Source organism: Loxodonta africana, chromosome 18 (genome assembly GCF_030014295.1).
Source record: "Loxodonta africana isolate mLoxAfr1 chromosome 18, mLoxAfr1.hap2, whole genome shotgun sequence".
In the NCBI taxonomy this organism is placed as follows: Eukaryota; Metazoa; Chordata; class Mammalia; order Proboscidea; family Elephantidae; genus Loxodonta; species Loxodonta africana.
This window is the reverse complement of record NC_087359.1, coordinates 57,096,839-57,114,589: the sequence shown is the minus strand read 5'-3', so window position 1 is coordinate 57,114,589 and position 17,751 is coordinate 57,096,839. Positions and strand designations below refer to the sequence as shown.

Here is a 17,751-nt window from a genome sequence, read left to right as displayed (position 1 = left end):
TGGGGTGTGTGGACACTAAGCGGAGTAAGCAATACATCATATGCTAGCTAGTGATCGTTACAATGGAGAAGCGTAAATAAGAGAAAGATACACCTGGTCATCAAACGAGTTTGGGTGCTAGATGAAGATGATATTCACATGGGGTAAAATGATGTGGCCACTATTTTAGGATGATCTTGGTTCATTTCAGCTGTGTGGCCTTGAGTGAGTCATTTAATGTTATGTGGACATCATGTTTCTACACTGATAAAATGTGTAAACTACACTAGATAATGGCGTGGTACAGTCTTCTAAGTTGTATAATTCTGTGAATTGAGTACAAAGATACACCAGACTTGAGAGGAATAAAGATCTATTGTGTTTATATGAGTTATGTGTTTTACAAACATCCTAATCCTAAATCATACAAAATGGTTTCCTCATTTTATGAGTAAAAATTAGGCTCAGAAGGGCTAATTAATTTGCCCAAGATCGCACACCTAATAAATGACAGACCCATGGCTCTAATTCAGGGCCGACTCTAAAGTCCGTTTATTTTCTCATATACCACATTGCTAAATGAGAATTACTAAAAAATAAAAACTTTTAATTCAGAGCAGAAAGAGATTACTATACTGGTAAGAGTAACAAAGAAAGCTGAAAGGGTAAAGTTGAAACTAAAATTAAGGAGATAGATAGGGTTTAATGTAGAAGAGGGGAAGCCATGAGTAGCAGAGGTACAGTGGTAGGATTGTATAGGAATGCTGGGACCACGAAGGTCTGGTGGGCAGGCCATCCTAGTTGAAATGGAGAAACTATTCAGGAGTGTAGTAGGAGGGAAGGTTGTAAAGATTAGATAGAACTAATCTAGCATTCAGCGTTCCTCAGAAAGGAGTTTAGAAATCTGTTAACTTTCTCGTGACAAAAGCTGGACTTACAAAGATCATTCTGGAGGGCTTATGTGCAGTAGACTGGAGGAGGGAAAAATTGGAGGCAGAAAGATTCCACATTTAGAATAAAGAAGGTTGGTATGGGGCAGTGTCGTTAACAATTAAGAGAGAAATGGCAGATGCAAAAGGAACTACTCTGGGAGAATCAACAAAATTTCGTGGATGGATTTGGGAATCAAAGGAATGCTAATGTTCTCAGCCTGGCCAACAGTGTCTTTAGTTACGTATGTAGAAAAGATGAAGAGCTTACCTATATATTTACTTTTCTCAAAAAAGAAAACATGGAAGGAAATGCTCACAATCATTAGCCATTGGAGAAATGCAAATCAAAACTACAGTGAGATCCCATCTCACCCCAACAAGGCTAACATTAATCCAAACAACACAAAATAATAAATGTTGGCGAGATTGTGGAGAGAGTAGAACACTTGTACACTGCTGGTGGGAGTGCAAAATGGTTCAACCACTTTGGAAAGGCGTTTGATGCTTCCTTAAAAAGCTGGAAATAGAAGTACCATACGATCCAGCAATCCCACTCCTTGGAAATTATCCTAGAGAAGTAAGAGCTGTCACACGAATAGATATATGCAGACCCATGTTCGTTGCAGCACTGTTCACAATGGCAAAAAGGTGGAAACAACCTAGGTGGTCATTAACAGACAAATGGCTAAACAAATTATGGGATATTCACACAATGGAATACTATGCAACAACAAAGAACAACGATGAATCCGTCAAACATCTGATAACATGGATGAATCTGGAAGGCGCTATGCTGAGTGAAATTAGTCAGTCACAAAAGGACAAGTATTGTATGAAACCACTATTATAAGAACTCAAGAAAAGGTTTAAACACAGAAGAAAACATTCATTGATGGTTACGAGGGTGGGGAGGGAGGGAGAGGGGAATTCACTAACTAGATAGTAGACAAGAATTACCTTAGGTGAAGGGAAAGACAACACACAATACAAGGGAATTCAGCACAACTGGAGTAAACCAAAAGCTGTGAAGTTTCCTTTGACGGATAGAGCAGCAGGGGCTGGGATCTGGGGACCATGGTTTCAGGGTCCATCTAGGTCAACTGGCGTAATAAAGTTTATTAAGAAAATGTTCTGCATCCCACTTTGGTAAGTGGCATCTGGGGTCTTAAAAGCTAGTGAGCGGCCATCTAAGATGCATGAATTGGTCCCAGCCCATGTGGAGCAAAGGAGAATGAAGAACACCAAAGACACAAGAAAAATATTAGCCCAGGAGACAAAAAGGGCCACATAAACCAGAGACTCTATCAGCCTGAGACCAGAAGAACTGGATGGTGCCTGACTACCACCAGTAACTGCCAGACAGGGAACACAACAGAGAGTTCCTGATGGAGCAGGAAAAAAGTAGGGTGCAGAACTCAAACTCATGTAAAAAGACGAGACTTAATGGTCCAACTGAGACTAGAGGAGCCCCAGAAGACATGACCCCCTGACTCTCTGTTAACCCAGAACTGAAACCATTCCTGAAGCCAACTCTTCAGACAAAGGTTAGACTGGGCTATAAGACGTAAAATGATACTCGTGAAGAGAGTGCTTCTTAGTTCAAGTAGGTACATGAGACTAAGTGGGCCGCTCCGGTGTGGAGGCAAGGTGAGAAGGCAGAAAAGGATAGGAGCTGGTTGAATGGATGTGAGAAACCTGGGGTGGAAAGGGGGAGTGTGCTGACATAGGGATAGCAACTAGGGTCACATAACTGTGTATATAAATTTTTGTATGAGAAATTAATTGAGCTGTAAACTTTCACCTAAAGCACAATAAAAAAAAATTTTTTTTTAAACAAAAGACATGGGTAATTTGTGTGGCTAACATGCTTCGTTTTGTACTGCAGTGTATTTTCAATGAGATTATTGCATGATAATTTTACTAACCTGGAGCATGCCTCCTTTGCCAGGATTCCCCTCTGCACAAAGCCCTCTTTTGGGTAGCCGTGGCTGTGCTGCAACTTGATGAGGTCAACTTGTACTCAGCAGGCACTGCACTTCTTGAACAAAACCTACACACCTTAGACAGCCTCCGGATATTCAATGACAAGGTAAGTACGCTTTCCTTGAATAGAAAGAAACAAAGGGAGAACAGGACTGTGGCCTTATGTGGCTTTAATGATTAGGTACTGGGTCTGACCAGATGTCGTGTGGACCCAGAACAGCTAGAAACAAAATTTTAGAGCTGAAGAGACCTTGAAATTTATCAGTCAAAATAGAAGGGAACAAAGAAGTTGAGTAATTCGTCCATGATTGTATACCTGATGTGGGCCTAGAACCCCTCTTTCCTAATTCCCTTTGTTCTTTTCTGGGGTTGTCTTGGGACAGTGGTGGTCAGGATGATACTTAGCTATTGGCTATTTATATGTAAAGAGTATTTGCAAATGACATTTGGTGTGTATATCTCAGGAGTGCCTGCTTTGGTATATCCACTGCAAGAACAATCCAGTAGCAGGAGTCAACATTGAATCCAGTGACTCAGGATACTAGGAATATGATTTAACAAAGCTTTATTTAAAGCTACCTGGATGTAAATTGACAGTGATTTAATTTTCCTTGTAAATGAAAGCTGTTTCATCTTGCACCATTTTATAAGTTATATGCTTGATTATGTTGTGTTAATTAATTTGTACACAAGTGAATTAATTTGTACACAAACTAAAGCCAGTAAGTGATCCTTTAAAGAAAGCTCCTGTGTGCCCCCCATCAACCGTTTCATGATTGTCTTTATTATAGAGTCCAGAGGAAGTGTTTATGGCAATCCGGAATCCTCTGGAATGGCACTGCAAGCAAATGGATCATTTTGTAGGACTCAATTTCAACTCTAACTTTAACTTTGCACTGGTCGGACACCTCTTAAAAGGTAAAACTATTGTGTTAGAATGTTTTTGTGAAATAGTGTCAAGAAGCCAGAAGTAATGCAAAGGATTCTATTTAAAAGTAGTTGGGTCTATATGTCATACTTTAAATGCAGACTATATCTGCCTAACTCAGTTATGTTTTGTTCAGTATGTATTTTAATAGAGCCTAATTTCCACATCACACATCAGGTTTCCTTTAAAAAGCAAGAGTTGATTATTAGCAAATTGCCTAAGTGCTGAATCTTCTGATATCTGTATTGTTAGTAGTAGTACTTAAGTATCTTGTTAATTACCAAAATATGACAGACTGCAAATCACTGTTATTAAACTAACTTGTATTGGAAAGTGTTATCTTAGAGTTTTGATCATAGATTTTCTTTACCTTGTTTCTAGTTTATTGCTGTTGATCAGTGCCATTATCCTATACCACAGAACCTCATCTTTCTGCTACCTTCTCCCTGCCCACCCTTCCAGATTTCTCTATTGCTTATAGCCAGTGCTGGGCAGCTGTTCCTCAGAGCCAGTTGTTCACTTCCTGACTTGGCTTTACTTTCCACTGCTGACTTGTCTGTGTTTTAATTTGGGCGTATTAATGTGGGACAGCCATGGCCAGAGACTGCAGTTAACAAGGATAGCATGAAGTGCTGGTTCATTCAGGAGCAAAAGCAGTAAGGCCTTGGACAAGAATTTGGCATCAACCAATAGTCTTAAGCAGCACTGGATTTGGCACAACAGAGAATCAGGCTAGAGCTTGAGTCAATTTACATAACTGTTGGGCTTGAGGGCTCACGGAGGTTCCCCTAGTTGTTACCCGATGTATATACATACACACATACATCCATGACAGTGAACGTATGCATTTAAATAACTGTTAGGCTTGAGGGCTCACGGAAGTTCCCCAAGTTGTTACCCGATGTATGTACACCCACACACATCCATGACCGTGAACGTATGCATTTAAATAACTGTTAGGCTTGAGGGCTCACGGAGGTTCCCCTAGTTGTTACCCGATGTATATACACCCACATACATCCATGACCGTGAACGTATGCATTTAAATAGCCGTTAGGCTTGAGGGCTCACGGAGGTTCCCCTAGTTGTTACCCGATGTATATACGCCCACATACATCCATGACCGTGAATGTATGCATTTGATTTCACCACCTCATAAATTGGTAAAATTATTACCAAAACATTGACAATTTTAATCTCTAAGCCAAATAGGGATATTTTTAGTGTCCAAATCCCCTATTTTAAAATGAAGTAGTATTAATTATTAAAATCTGGCCGAAAATCAAACTTACCCTCTAATCAACCCTATTCTTTAAGCTTTTAGAGCATATACTTCCTATGTCATCAGTTTTTGTTGTTGTTGTTTGTTTTCCTTTTAATTAAAATTTTAAAAATTAAGCAAAAGAAACCTTGAGGTAAACTCTTAATACCCAGATTAAAAAAAAAAAAAAAATCCCTGCACTGCTTTGAGGAGTGGGAGATGAAAAACACCGTTATCTTTTCTAACTTCCCTGTGTCAAGAAACAATATTCAATCCTGTACATTTTTGGCACTTAATCCTTTGTGTAGTTTACATAACTATTCACATACATATGTTTTATCTTTCCAGATTATCTGTTCGTGGAGGGCAGGAGTTACTCCTTGTGCTTCTTTATATGCCCCTTTCGTGCCTTGCAAAGTTACTAGTCATGGAATAAGAATTCAACAAGTATTTGTTGAAATAATTAACTTCTTGTTTGTTTTTGTTTTTTTTGTAGGGTACAGGCATCCTTCACCTACCATTGTTGCAAGAACAGTCAGAATCTTGCATACACTACTAACTCTGGTTAACAAACATAGAAATTGTGACAAATTTGAGGTGAATACCCAGAGTGTGGCTTACTTAGCAGGTAAAAACACAGAAGAGACAAAATCAGTCTTTCCGCATCTATATCTAAGGATCACCAAAAAGACTGAAATACCCGTGGGTCCTCTGGCTGATTGTTTGGTAGGGTAAAGAGTTCACAGCCCAGTCCTGTGGTGGTGTTGAAATTTTTGAAAATTCTGCCAAAACATTTTTCCTCAGGAAAGAATATGTGTTAATATCTGAAATGTGTTCCCTTTGTCATTCTTGGTTAAAGAAACTACAGTGGCACCCAGTTGTCTGTCGTAAAACCTGAACACCTGCACCCAGCATCCTGCGCCTTTAAGCAGCCCTCCTGATTCAGTCCTCTTTCTCTAAATTTTGTAAGCCTTATTTTTCATTACTTCTCCAAATGAATGGGCTATTTTAAGCTAATCTACTTGTCATCTCCTACAAGTGACTTTCTGCCCCTTTAATATTCATTCCTTGGGCTGTTTGTTTTACCTGGAATGGCTGCCCCATCCCCACCATTCCAGTAACCTTCCTGTTTGCTCTTAAACCTGATTTATGTTTCTCTGCTCAGCAACACCTAGCACTTACGTATAATACATTTCTTTAGTTGTTTAATGGAAAGTGCTGATTCCCAGTTTAGCAGACTTCAGTTTGTGGAAACTTTTTTGTGTGAACCATAGGACCTTGGTTACATCTTAGAACATTTTTTTCCTCATCTGAAAAATGGACCTTATACCTACCCTGCTTTTTGTGTTCGTTGAGGTCAAATATGTATTAACGCACTTGACAAATACACAGTGTTTTATTAAATCTCTTTGTGTATATTTCACATTTATGTACAGTCTTTCAAAATGCACCATAAACCCTTTAAGGTAAGCAAGTCTACCCTTATATCCTTAAACCTCACAGTCGTAAGTCTCTTTTCATGTGTGTTTAATAGCCATTATCCACCACAGGAGGTTGTAAGAATTATCCTGTTTTTAAGTCATACTTCTGATTTGTTAAATTTTCACTTCTGCCTTCTTTTTCCTCTTAGCTTTACTCACAGTGTCTGAGGAGGTTCGAAGTCGCTGCAGCCTAAAACATAGAAAGTCACTTCTTCTTACTGATATTTCAATGGAAAATGTTCCAATGGACACATATCCCATTCATTATGGCGACCCTAACTATAAGTAAGTGGACTTTTTCTCCCATAATTATGTAATTATCAGGTTTCAATTTTCTATGCTAATGGAGGAAAGCAGTAGAGTAGAAGATAATATAAAGGGAAATCTAGAGCTAATCTAGGAGGATTTTATAAGTTTGCAGTACTTTATGGGGGTTAATAATAGGAAAGTCATATTATTCTTGTTCTAGTCTGATTGGGCTCATATAAAGATTAGTCTGCCTCTCTCAAGCACAAACCAGTTCAATAGGAGAAGAGATGATCTTGACACACTGCATTGTAGAAAAGGGCCTGGGAAGAAACTAACATGAAATATAAGCAGCATTATATGATAGAAATATACGCAACATGCTTATTAATAGAAAACTTAGCTATACCGATTTGTAAAAACATATACATGCCAAAACATTTGTTGTATTTACTCATATCAAGCTAAAGTATTAAATTTCCTATGGTACAGATTCAGATTGTTAAATCATCAAATTATGTCCACGGTTTCACATGGTTTTAGATGCTGTGTTTTTCACTAAAACATGGAACTTAATGTATTTTTTCCCACAAATAACATGCCCACATAAATAACACGCCCACACATGTAACATGCATAGCACCTAGGAAAATAATGCACAAAGAGGTTGTACTGTTGGTGAAAAACATATTAATGTGGGCATTATTTGCATAAAAATACAATACATGAAAATCTCCCTGATAATGATATCATTTGAGGACTTGCTAGATTTTCAATTAAATGAAAGTATCTTTAAGGCTTAAGTACAGTTTTGAACACAGAAAAACAATCTTCTATCTGTATCATTCAGTTTATCAACCTTCCACTTTTTGATAAAAAGCCCTCAACAATTTCCAACTGAGATTTTAACCTTTGCATGAGTTTTTCCAGGCATATTTGGTTTTTGTTGGTCGTATTCTTCAGTCAGGAGCCCTAGTGGTGTAGTGGTTAAGTGCTTGGCTGCCAAGGCCCGTGATGCAAACCCACCAGCCACTTCGTGGGAGAAGGATGTGGCAGTCTGCTTCCATAAAGATTACAGCCTTATTGCCCAATGGAGCAGTTCTACTCTGTCCTATAGCGTCACCGTGAGCTGGAATTGATTCGACAGCATTGGGTTTGGTTTATTCTTCTGTCGTTACCATGATTATATTTTCTTGAGGAAACATATGCCCTTTTGAGAAAGTAATGCCTGTGTTTCTCTGTCAAAATGTAAATTAAGGCTGATTTCCTTAATTTTTAAACCAAAAATACAGTTGCCTATTTATACTTGATTTGCCCTGATTAAAAAATTAATGCAGTACAGTTCTGTTCATCATTTGATAAGTACCTATTATGTACAAGATACTATGGCAAGAATGTTGATCCTTCCTAGGGAGGCATTAAGAGTTTGTACCTTAAAGCCCCTTGAAATGCTGTTTTAAAATTGATTGTTGTCATTGGGAAATGGAACTATTCAGAAGGGGCAAACAGTGGTTGTATTGGTCATCACGTTAATTAATTCTTCTCGATTGTTTAAATCTCTCAGGACGCTAAAGGAGAATCAGCCATGGTCTTCTCCCAAAGGTTCTGAAGGGTACCTTGCAGCCACCTATCCAACTGTGGGCCAGACCAGTCCCCGAGCTAGGAAATCCATGAGCTTGGATATGGGGCAGCCGTCTCAGGCCAACACTAAGAAGTTACTTGGTTAGTTTATCATAAGTTATGTGGATATTTTACTTATTTTTCACTAATGCTTTTACCATAATCTTCTAGGAGTTTCCTGGTTAGCATTCAGATGCTTACTTTTACTCTCGGAAAATTATTTGAAACTGTTCAGTATTTTTCTGTTTGGATTTAGCAAAGTTTTTGATGCCAGTTATAAAAGAGTTTGATAGATCAGCTAAGCCATTATCAGTTAAGATAAAGGAATGAGAATGGGATCTTGAGACAGTCTTTTCCGGATTCCTAGACTAAACACATGGCTCTCCTTGTTTTGTTCTGCCTTGAGCAAGCAGCAGGGAAGTGGGAGTGGGAGAGACTTCAGATGGCTGCAAGAAAGGAATAGTCTTGCTGCTGTCAGATGCAAGGCCTTGAATGATGTATTTCCCAAAGTTATCATCCGAAAACAGAATATGGTATAAAGCTGTAAAAACACTCCTTGTCATTGTTTCTTTGAAAAGACGAAGTGGTAAAATAATATATTTTCAGATTACCATAAGAAGTTAGGATTCTTGAAAGTTTCGATTGCTCACTTACATTGACATTTGTCAATGAGAAGTACACCTAAAATGCTGTAGAACTCTTTCCCTTTTCAGTAACTGAAAGTAAGTTAATGAAGGAGCCACTGATCCCACCTGCCACCGAGGAAATGCCAAGATGCTCTTATGCTCCTTTGACTAAAGTTTTAATTGTTACTGAAATATGTTGAGATTAGTATTTCAGTGACCAATGTTGAATGGCTAAGTGAGTTTCAGTTAGCCATGCAAGCATATTTGCATATCTTTAGGTCTTGTGGAAATGTTTGTGTTCATAAGGAAATGAGTGAACAGTCACTGCACTGAGAGCTAAGTAACCTGCCAGTAAGCTATGAAATAGAAACCGCAAATGTAATCACTGTTACTAGTCACATAGGTCTGTTACCTTTTGTTCAAGTTTCTTCCATCAGTGCTTTTGCCATAATCTAGGAGTTTCCTGGTTACTTTGTGTTTTGTAATTCTGGGTTTTCATGCCAAGGAAGTTATAAATGAAAAACTAACCTCAGAGAAAATCCAGTTGTAAATTCACTCATCCCGTGTGTTAAATGAAAAAGATATGGCAAAGACTTATAATCAGCTGATTACAACAGCCTTCCTAGGTGCCATTAAAGTAATATGGATGGTTTGCTGTGCTCAGGGAGAGGGGGCACTTGAGGGTCTGGAGAAATGAGGAAAAGCTGCAGAGAGGTAACATCTGAGCTGGGTCTTGAAGATTTAACGATTGCTCGCCAGGTAGACGCAGGATAAGGAAAGGCATTCAAGAGCAGGGACTAGGACAAAAGAAAAGTCAGGAAAAGCAGTTGGCACGTACAGTAAGCCATTAATTGTAACTGGATCACAGGGAGTAGGGGAGAAATGAGGCTAGAGAAGGTTTGAAACTGGGTTGTAAAAGACTTTGTGCCATGTTAAGAGATCTAGCCTATCATATATCCAACAGAAATCTTTAAGCAGGGGAGGGACATGACCAAATCTTAATTTTGGGGAAGTTTTCCTGGCAGCAAATGTGGGGAAATAGAGATTTTTGGCAAGAGGGCCAATTAAGAGATTGATGCAGCAGTCTAGGCCAAAAAAAAAAAAGGTGTAGGCCTGCAATTATAAGACAAGAGCAGTGGGAGAAGAGAGAACAGAAATCAGGTTTGGGATAGATTTCTGAAGTAGAATGGACAAGACTTAGTGCCTGATTGATTGGGACAGGTAGGGAGGGAGAAGGCTCTGAAGGATGGCAGAAGTTTCTAGCTTCAAAGACTGGCTGGATATAATGACTCCATTCACAGAGATTGAGACTAACATGTTTGCAATAAAGGATAAACTTAGTTCAACTGATACATCTGAGACCCCTTCAGGATATCCAGGAGCATATGTTTATGGCTTCCTCAGTTTACATGTGGGTGAAATGAAGAGGCTGGACTAGATCATTTTGGGCTGTTAAATTATTTAGCCTTGATATTTATGACCACTTATTATGAATATTAGTATTAATACTTGAGATTATTAGAGCATTATATGTCTTAAGTGTTCAGTTGTCAGCTTTTATTAAATCAGCTTCAGTTCTGGCTTTTATAAAACAGTACCGTGGAAAGTATTCCAGGGCTGTTTTTACAGCTGCACCAAGAAGTTAGCAGGCTCGAATGTAAAGAACAGGAAAATATAAGTTCCAGATAATCCAGTTTCAATACTTTGACCTTAAAGAAGAAGAAGAAGTAAAATAAAACTTGGATTTTACGCAAGTTTGGAAATTCCTCATATGTTAATTCATGGCACCAGCAAAAATTTTTAAATTGAAAATGCTGTTCAGACATAATTGATCTTTGCTGCTAAGCAGTACATACCTCTGTATTTGTTCTCAATAATTGTGCATGTTGTAGAGTTTGGCATACTTCCAGTTTAGTGAACATAATCTCAGTTTAATGTGGACCAATAAGATACATCCTGTCTTGAAATGGAAAGCTGTGTGACCAAAATCCTTTGAAGGATGGAGAATAAATGAGAGAAACTCTGCTCCAGGGAGATGTTTGACTTTCTTTGGATCCTTAAGTGATAGCTTAAATGCTTTATAGCTGAACATTTTTTTTTTGTTTTCTTGTAAGTGTACTTATCATAAAAAAGCACTGGTTAATTAACTTCCATATTCTGTCACTTTCGTTTATAGGAACAAGAAAAAGTTTTGATCATTTGATATCAGATACAAAGGCTCCTAAACGGCAAGAAATGGAATCAGGGATCACAACACCTCCCAAAATGAGGAGAGTAGCTGAAACTGATTATGAAATGGGTGAGAAACAAAGTTAATTATTCATCTAGACCATTGAAAATAAGATGGGAGATTACACTAAAGCCGTATTTATTTTCCAACCATTTCTTAGAATCTTGAGGGTGAAATAGAGAAACATTTGTTCTTTTCTGGAACATAAGCTATACAGTCCTTAAAATAACAGTTATCCTGTCATTTTAATGACATATATGTTATACAACAATGTAAACAGCTAGCCAAAACTTTTATATAGGTGAATGATAACTCTATACGATGTTTATGTTGATATTTGCAAGTATCTGCTAAAGAGCTACTGGATTTTAGAGCTAATATCTAAATATGATAGGTGAAGTGGTATCCAATATGTGTATTTAATTAGTACAGCTGATCATATAATCCGTATCTTAAACTGCAGAAACTCAAAGGATTTCCTCATCACAACAGCACCCACATTTACGTAAAGTTTCAGTGTCTGAATCGAATGTTCTCTTGGATGAAGAAGTACTTACTGATCCGAAAATCCAAGCCCTTCTTCTTACTGTACTAGTAAGGTTTTTTGCTATTTTGAGGATTTTTTTTTTTTCCTCCTATAAGTTTTTATTCTAATCTACTCTTAGGAAGCCCTTAAATATTAAAAACATGAAAGCAGAAGTCTTCTGCTTCTCACCAAAACAAATAATTCAGCCATGAAGTAAAAATATTGTTTACTTTTTTCATCTTGGCAGGCTACACTGGTAAAATATACCACGGATGAATTTGATCAACGAATTCTTTATGAATACTTAGCAGAAGCCAGTGTTGTTTTCCCAAAAGTTTTTCCTGTTGTGTAAGTATCTCCTTTTGCTTTTAATTAATTTTTGTACCTGTCTTGAAGTCAAATACTGTATCACGACTTGGGAGAAGTGTTACCCAGTAATGTTCACTGGTTGTTGAAAGGGGACAGCGAGATACTGTGAGAGTGATTTTAGCTTAGAGATAGTATATTTAATGGTGGTTAAAACTAGTTTTGGTTTATTAGAAAAAAAACATTTTTTATCTTGTCGATTTCTTAAGTGGTTCATCATGATGAGCATTGTTCATTTTCTCACTTAGGAGCAAACCATCAGACTGCCGTATTTAATCGGCATACCTGTTTTGGTTTTCTTCTTAGTAGGGATTTTTTATTTATCCACAGCTGAGTGAAAATAAAATTCATCCCCTATTTGGGAGGTGAATTTTATTTTCTCTTAAGGTCTAAAATAATATTAACCTCAAAGTGTTGTTCAAATCCATATAACCCAAGGGAACTTCGGAAATGCAGTTCCTGATCTTGGCCGTCTATGTAGCACCACTATTTCCATATTAATCTCCTTTTAAAATTTCAGAATGGTATATAGTTAGCTCTCAGTTATTTTTATTAATGGATTGTAGCTAGATTAGAAATAATTCATTTCTTTTTAAGTTTGAATTGCTTTATATATTCCACCCCATCTAAGCCAATTTTTCTTTTCTTATTTGATCTGAATGAGCATTTATTAATCAATGACTAATATTAAATTTAGGTTTACCTCCCTAGGTACACATCAACCGACAGCAGGAAGAAAATGACCCTAAAACATGCTAAGTGGCAGACAAAAGCCATCCTTGTCTTGAACAGAAACTCACTGTCTATAGTTCATGTTTATGTCAGTACTACTTATTTTTTTTATCTTCTTTTCCCTGATGACCAGAAAGGAAACAAGAGACAAGCCAAAAAGACAAACACACATGTACACACGCATGCAAACACACCCACACACACCCACACCCACCCACACTCATTATAGAAAATTTGGAATATATAGAAAAGCATCAGAAAGTAAAAAAGCACACATCTCCATTTTTGTCACATTGTTCTGGGGAATATTATGCTTTCCAGTGTATATTTTCATTGACTTTTCTTCTAAAATGTTTCTTTGTTGACTTTTATTTTTCAGACACAATTTGTTGGACTCTAAGATCAATACCCTGTTGTCATTGTGCCAAGATCCAAATTTGTTAAATCCGATCCATGGGATTGTGCAGAGTGTGGTGTACCATGAAGAATCCCCACCACAGTACCAAACATCTTACTTGCAAAGTAAATAAATGTATCACGAGAAGGGTGGTTGTTGAACTTGCTAATATGGGTACTATCGTAGAATGCACTCAACTACAGAATTCTTTAGAAGGAATAGGCTTGTTCCTATTTCTCTCTTCACGTGATTCTTTTAATTGTATGTTCAGTAGGATAACTGGTTTTGTTTTTTTTTTTAAATTAAACTGTGGTTTTATACTGAGTATATTTTAAGTGAGTTTTAGTCTGCTTTGACCCTATCCTGAGAAAATGTTTTCATTGTGTGCATAGATCAGCTATACAGTGTATTTAACATCTGTTAAGATTAAAAGATGTCATGATCGTCATAAGAGTAACATTTGATTTGTTGCAGGTTTTGGTTTTAATGGCTTGTGGAGATTTGCAGGACCCTTTTCAAAGGTAAGAAAATATATTTTGCTTTGTTACGACTGACAGAAGTTTTTTTCTACATAAGTGTGCCTGCTTTAAGAACACACGTTATGTTGAAACCAGAATAACGAATCATAATAAACACATAAGTTATTTTATCAAGTTTTTTACCACAAGATTCTTTCAAAGAACAGCATCTTTAATATGCTTAAAGTATTTAACAGTTTTTATAAAAAATAACTCAGTTTATGCTTGACTTTTCAGCAGGGTATGACAAGCTTCTTTAAAACTTCTCTGCCCTTAGGCTTCATGTATTTGATATCTCAGTGCACACACTTCACGTATCATGTGAGAAAAAGGAGCATTACCCTGCGGTTAAAATCTATCTCCTGAAAATGATTTTCCTTCCAACCTGCTGGATTAGATCTGTTTACCCCTGGATATATCCTCATTTGTTCCTATCCAGTTTGTTCTTTGATTGGCATTAGTTGCTACAGTGCTGTACAAATATGTATTTAATTACATTCTTTGTATATGGTGTCTCTCCAAATTGATGGCGGTTCCTTGAAGGCAGGACTTCAGTTTCTTCCCCCCACAGTTCGTAGTGCTGTGGTCTAGATACAGGGGGTGCTAAATCAGTATAAATTGTCTGAGCCTTGTTCCAATTTTTAAGAATTGGATAGTTACTATGTAATTTTGTCTTTTTAGTACCCAAATTGCTGAATATCTCTTGACATGCAAAGGCCGTCACTAAAAAAGTGGGCCTGAAGTCACAAACAGCTGTATCATGCAGGAGTTTTTATAGCTTGATTAGCCAGTCGCCCTCTGAGCCCTTCACAGTGTCTAGTTAGTTGACTTGCTAAGTGGCAGCTAGACTGATGATGCTCTGCTAATTTGCTCTGTTTTGGAAAATTGGCTAGACATCATTCCTGATGATTGTATTGTCTCAGGATTAAATTCCATCTTTGTCTGTGCATGGCTTTCAGTAATTGCAGGTTCTCCTGGAAGCTTTAAGTGTGAGCTGAATAAATGTCCCAGTTGTAAGTCCCATGGTAGTCTATAAATGTTATCCCACCCCCTTTTTTCAGTGATCGAAGGAAGAAAAATCATAAATTAAGCCCAAAACAAAAACTGAATTAAAAATTTTTGGCTTCAAAGGGGATTTACAAAAAGAAGAATGGAGCTAAAATAATTTCCTATTTTCCATTACAGCAAACACAAATCCCAGACTATGCTGAGCTTATTGTTAAGTTTCTTGATGCCTTGATTGACACGTATTTGCCTGGAATTGATGAAGAAACCAGTGAGGAGTCCCTCCTGACACCCACATCTCCTTATCCTCCTGCAGTGCAGAGCCAGCTTAGTATTACTGCTAACCTTAACCTTTCTAATTCCATGACCTCACTTGCAACTTCCCAGCATTCCCCAGGTCAGTAAATGTAATCTTTATCATAAATTTGAGCAATAATATCAGTATTCCAGCATTAGGAATTCCCTTGTTACCAGTTTATAGCAGATTTGCTCCTTTTTTTCATGAGGTTCACCTTACCTTTCTTCTTTTCCTTGTAGCTGACTTGAATTTTGTTACTCTATAAAGCTTTCTACTTTCAAACAAGTTAGACTTAAGACAGTGAGATATTTAGAGTGTTCCTGTAGTGTCCAAGGTCGGTAAGGTCTTAGAGTATGGGCAGGAAGAGCAGCCTAAGCTACATCACCCTGTAAGAGAGCAGACCTGTAATTCCTTTACTAGCTATACTAACATTGCCCTAAGGGCTTCTGTGTCTCTGATACAGCATACTTCTTTCAAAAAAAAAAAAAAAAAACACACAAAATATAGTGGTGCCGCACTATCCTGCTGCCAGCAACAATTCGACCATCCACAGAACAACCTCAAAATCTGGATGTAAATAAATAACCAGACCAGAAAAGTCACCTCAAGGAAATAACATCTTAAAGGGCCTAAGCGTATTCCTTACTGTGGAGTCACTGTTAGATCCAAGTGGGGAAAGTATACCAATTCCACAGACAACTTAGAAGTGGGTACGCTGAGAAATAATAGGCAGGGTGGCTAGATAAACACCGTAGAACTGAGAAACCTACAGAACTCTGGGCTCATTCAGTGTCAGGGCTAACGGCATCACACAACCTGATCGACCCTGGGGCTGTTACTCGTTACAGAGCTGAAGTTGTGTGTGTCGTGATGACAGTGAATAATGAGGGAAAACTTCGTTACAGTCATGGTTCTATTTAGAAAAATCTGTTTCTAAAGTGATTAAAATAAAAGAAGGTTTTGTATTTAAAGTTCTGTTGCCTAAAAATTTCAGTTATGAAGCACCTCATTACAAAGAAGTTACTATGCATAGTTCCTTTCACTGTTGCCATGAATTTTCTTTTAAAAAGTTACATGATGTGTTACAACTATTTTGTGATGTTCAGGATCCAGAAATAGACTCCCCAGTTTATAATCCCAGTTTTGTATGAACTTTTAAGCACATAATAGTTTTGAAGATTCTGAAGAATAGCAAATATAACATCCAGTACATATTATAAGCCACTGCGTAAAGTAATCATATTCAACCATTAAGCTTTAGGTAATAACAAAGCTTTAGTTGACAGAGGAAACAAATGATTTAATTCAGCATTTATCTGTTAATCACCTTACTGTATCTAGTCAGGTAATCCTTTTTTCCTCCCAAGAAGGAAATTTGGCCAACTTTCCCCCTGTATAACCATGCTAAAAACCCTGGTGGCACAGTGGGGTAAGAGCCCGGCTGCTAACCAAAAGGTCAGTGATTCGAACCCACCAGCCACTCCACCAAAGAAAGATGTGGCAGTCTGCTTCCATAAAGATTACAGCCTTGGAAATCCTCTGGGGCAGTTCTGCTCTGTCCTGTAGGGTTGCTGTGAATCAGAATTGACTAAGCAACAGTGGGTTTGGTTTTTGGTATAATCATGTTGGCTTGTCCTCTGTCACTGATTCTATGGGTCAGTGGTTCTCCGAGTGTGGTCCCCAGGTCAGCAGCATCACCATCATCTGGGAGCTTGTTAGAAATGCAAATGCTGGGATTCTGACCCCGGACCTACTGGACAAAAAAACTCTCGAGGATGAGGCCCAGCCAGCAATCTGTGTTTTAATAAAGCCTCAGGTGATTCTTATGCACACTAGGGTTTGAAAACCACTGTGCTAGCCTTTGCCTGTGATCCTGCCCCATTATCACGATTTGAACTGTTAAAATAGGGAAAAACTTGAAATCGACTTCGTTCCAGATAACATAGTCACCCCCCACCCCCCACCCCCGCCCCAATAAAACCTTAGCATTTTGGAGCTAGGATGGACCATGGAGGTGATTTAGTTCTAGGCTCACAGCTTTGTGTGCCGTGGGAGACCGAGATTTAGAAGAGTCCCACAGCTCTTATCTAGACCCAGAGCCCGTGCTCTTTCTACCACACTCATTGCCTCTGTATCTGTCTGTCTGCCTGTCTGTCTGGTTCTAATCTGCCTTCCCTTAATTCCACCAGTTCCTTTCCTCCGTGTTGTTTTTGTTGTTAGTTGTCCAGGTTGTTGCTTTTAGAATGGTCAAACACTAAAGTTAATCACAATTAGAAAATTAGTAGACTCTGTCTATATTGGTCCTCCTGTTTTTTTGTTTTAGTTGGAGTCCTGGTGGCACAAAAATTAAGAACTCGGCTGCTAACCAGAAGGTCGGCAGTTCAAATCCACCAGCCGCTCCTTGAAAAGCATGTGGCGCAGCTCTACTCTGTCTTATAGGGAGGGTCACTGTGAGTCAGAATTGACTCTGTGGCGATGGGTTTAGTTTTTGTTTTTAAAATTTGGTTCATTTTGACTGAACTTTTGCCTCTTGGGTTGCTAGAGTGGTGTTAGACTTGTCAAAATAAGTACTTGTTTTTCTATTAACTTTTTTTTAATTCAGGCTGATTGTTACGGGGATTTC

General features: G+C 38.1%; 1 protein-coding gene across 5 annotated transcripts in view; it reads left to right on the top strand.

Moving 5' to 3' along the window:
- The window catches only part of NF1 (neurofibromin 1), a 253,009-nt gene that overhangs the window by 221,051 nt on the left and 14,207 nt on the right, over positions 1-17,751 (top strand). For all 5 annotated transcript variants that reach the window (XM_064271434.1, XM_064271436.1, XM_064271435.1 and 2 more), the window contains 11 exons: positions 2,860-3,000; positions 3,686-3,812; positions 5,580-5,711; positions 6,714-6,849; positions 8,375-8,532; positions 11,233-11,355; positions 11,750-11,880; positions 12,060-12,160; positions 13,290-13,432; positions 13,782-13,828; positions 15,011-15,227. In XM_064271434.1, coding sequence (XP_064127504.1) covers positions 2,860-3,000; positions 3,686-3,812; positions 5,580-5,711; positions 6,714-6,849; positions 8,375-8,532; positions 11,233-11,355; positions 11,750-11,880; positions 12,060-12,160; positions 13,290-13,432; positions 13,782-13,828; positions 15,011-15,227 — 1,456 coding nt within the window. The remainder of the gene's footprint in view (positions 1-2,859; positions 3,001-3,685; positions 3,813-5,579; positions 5,712-6,713; positions 6,850-8,374; positions 8,533-11,232; positions 11,356-11,749; positions 11,881-12,059; positions 12,161-13,289; positions 13,433-13,781; positions 13,829-15,010; positions 15,228-17,751) is intronic.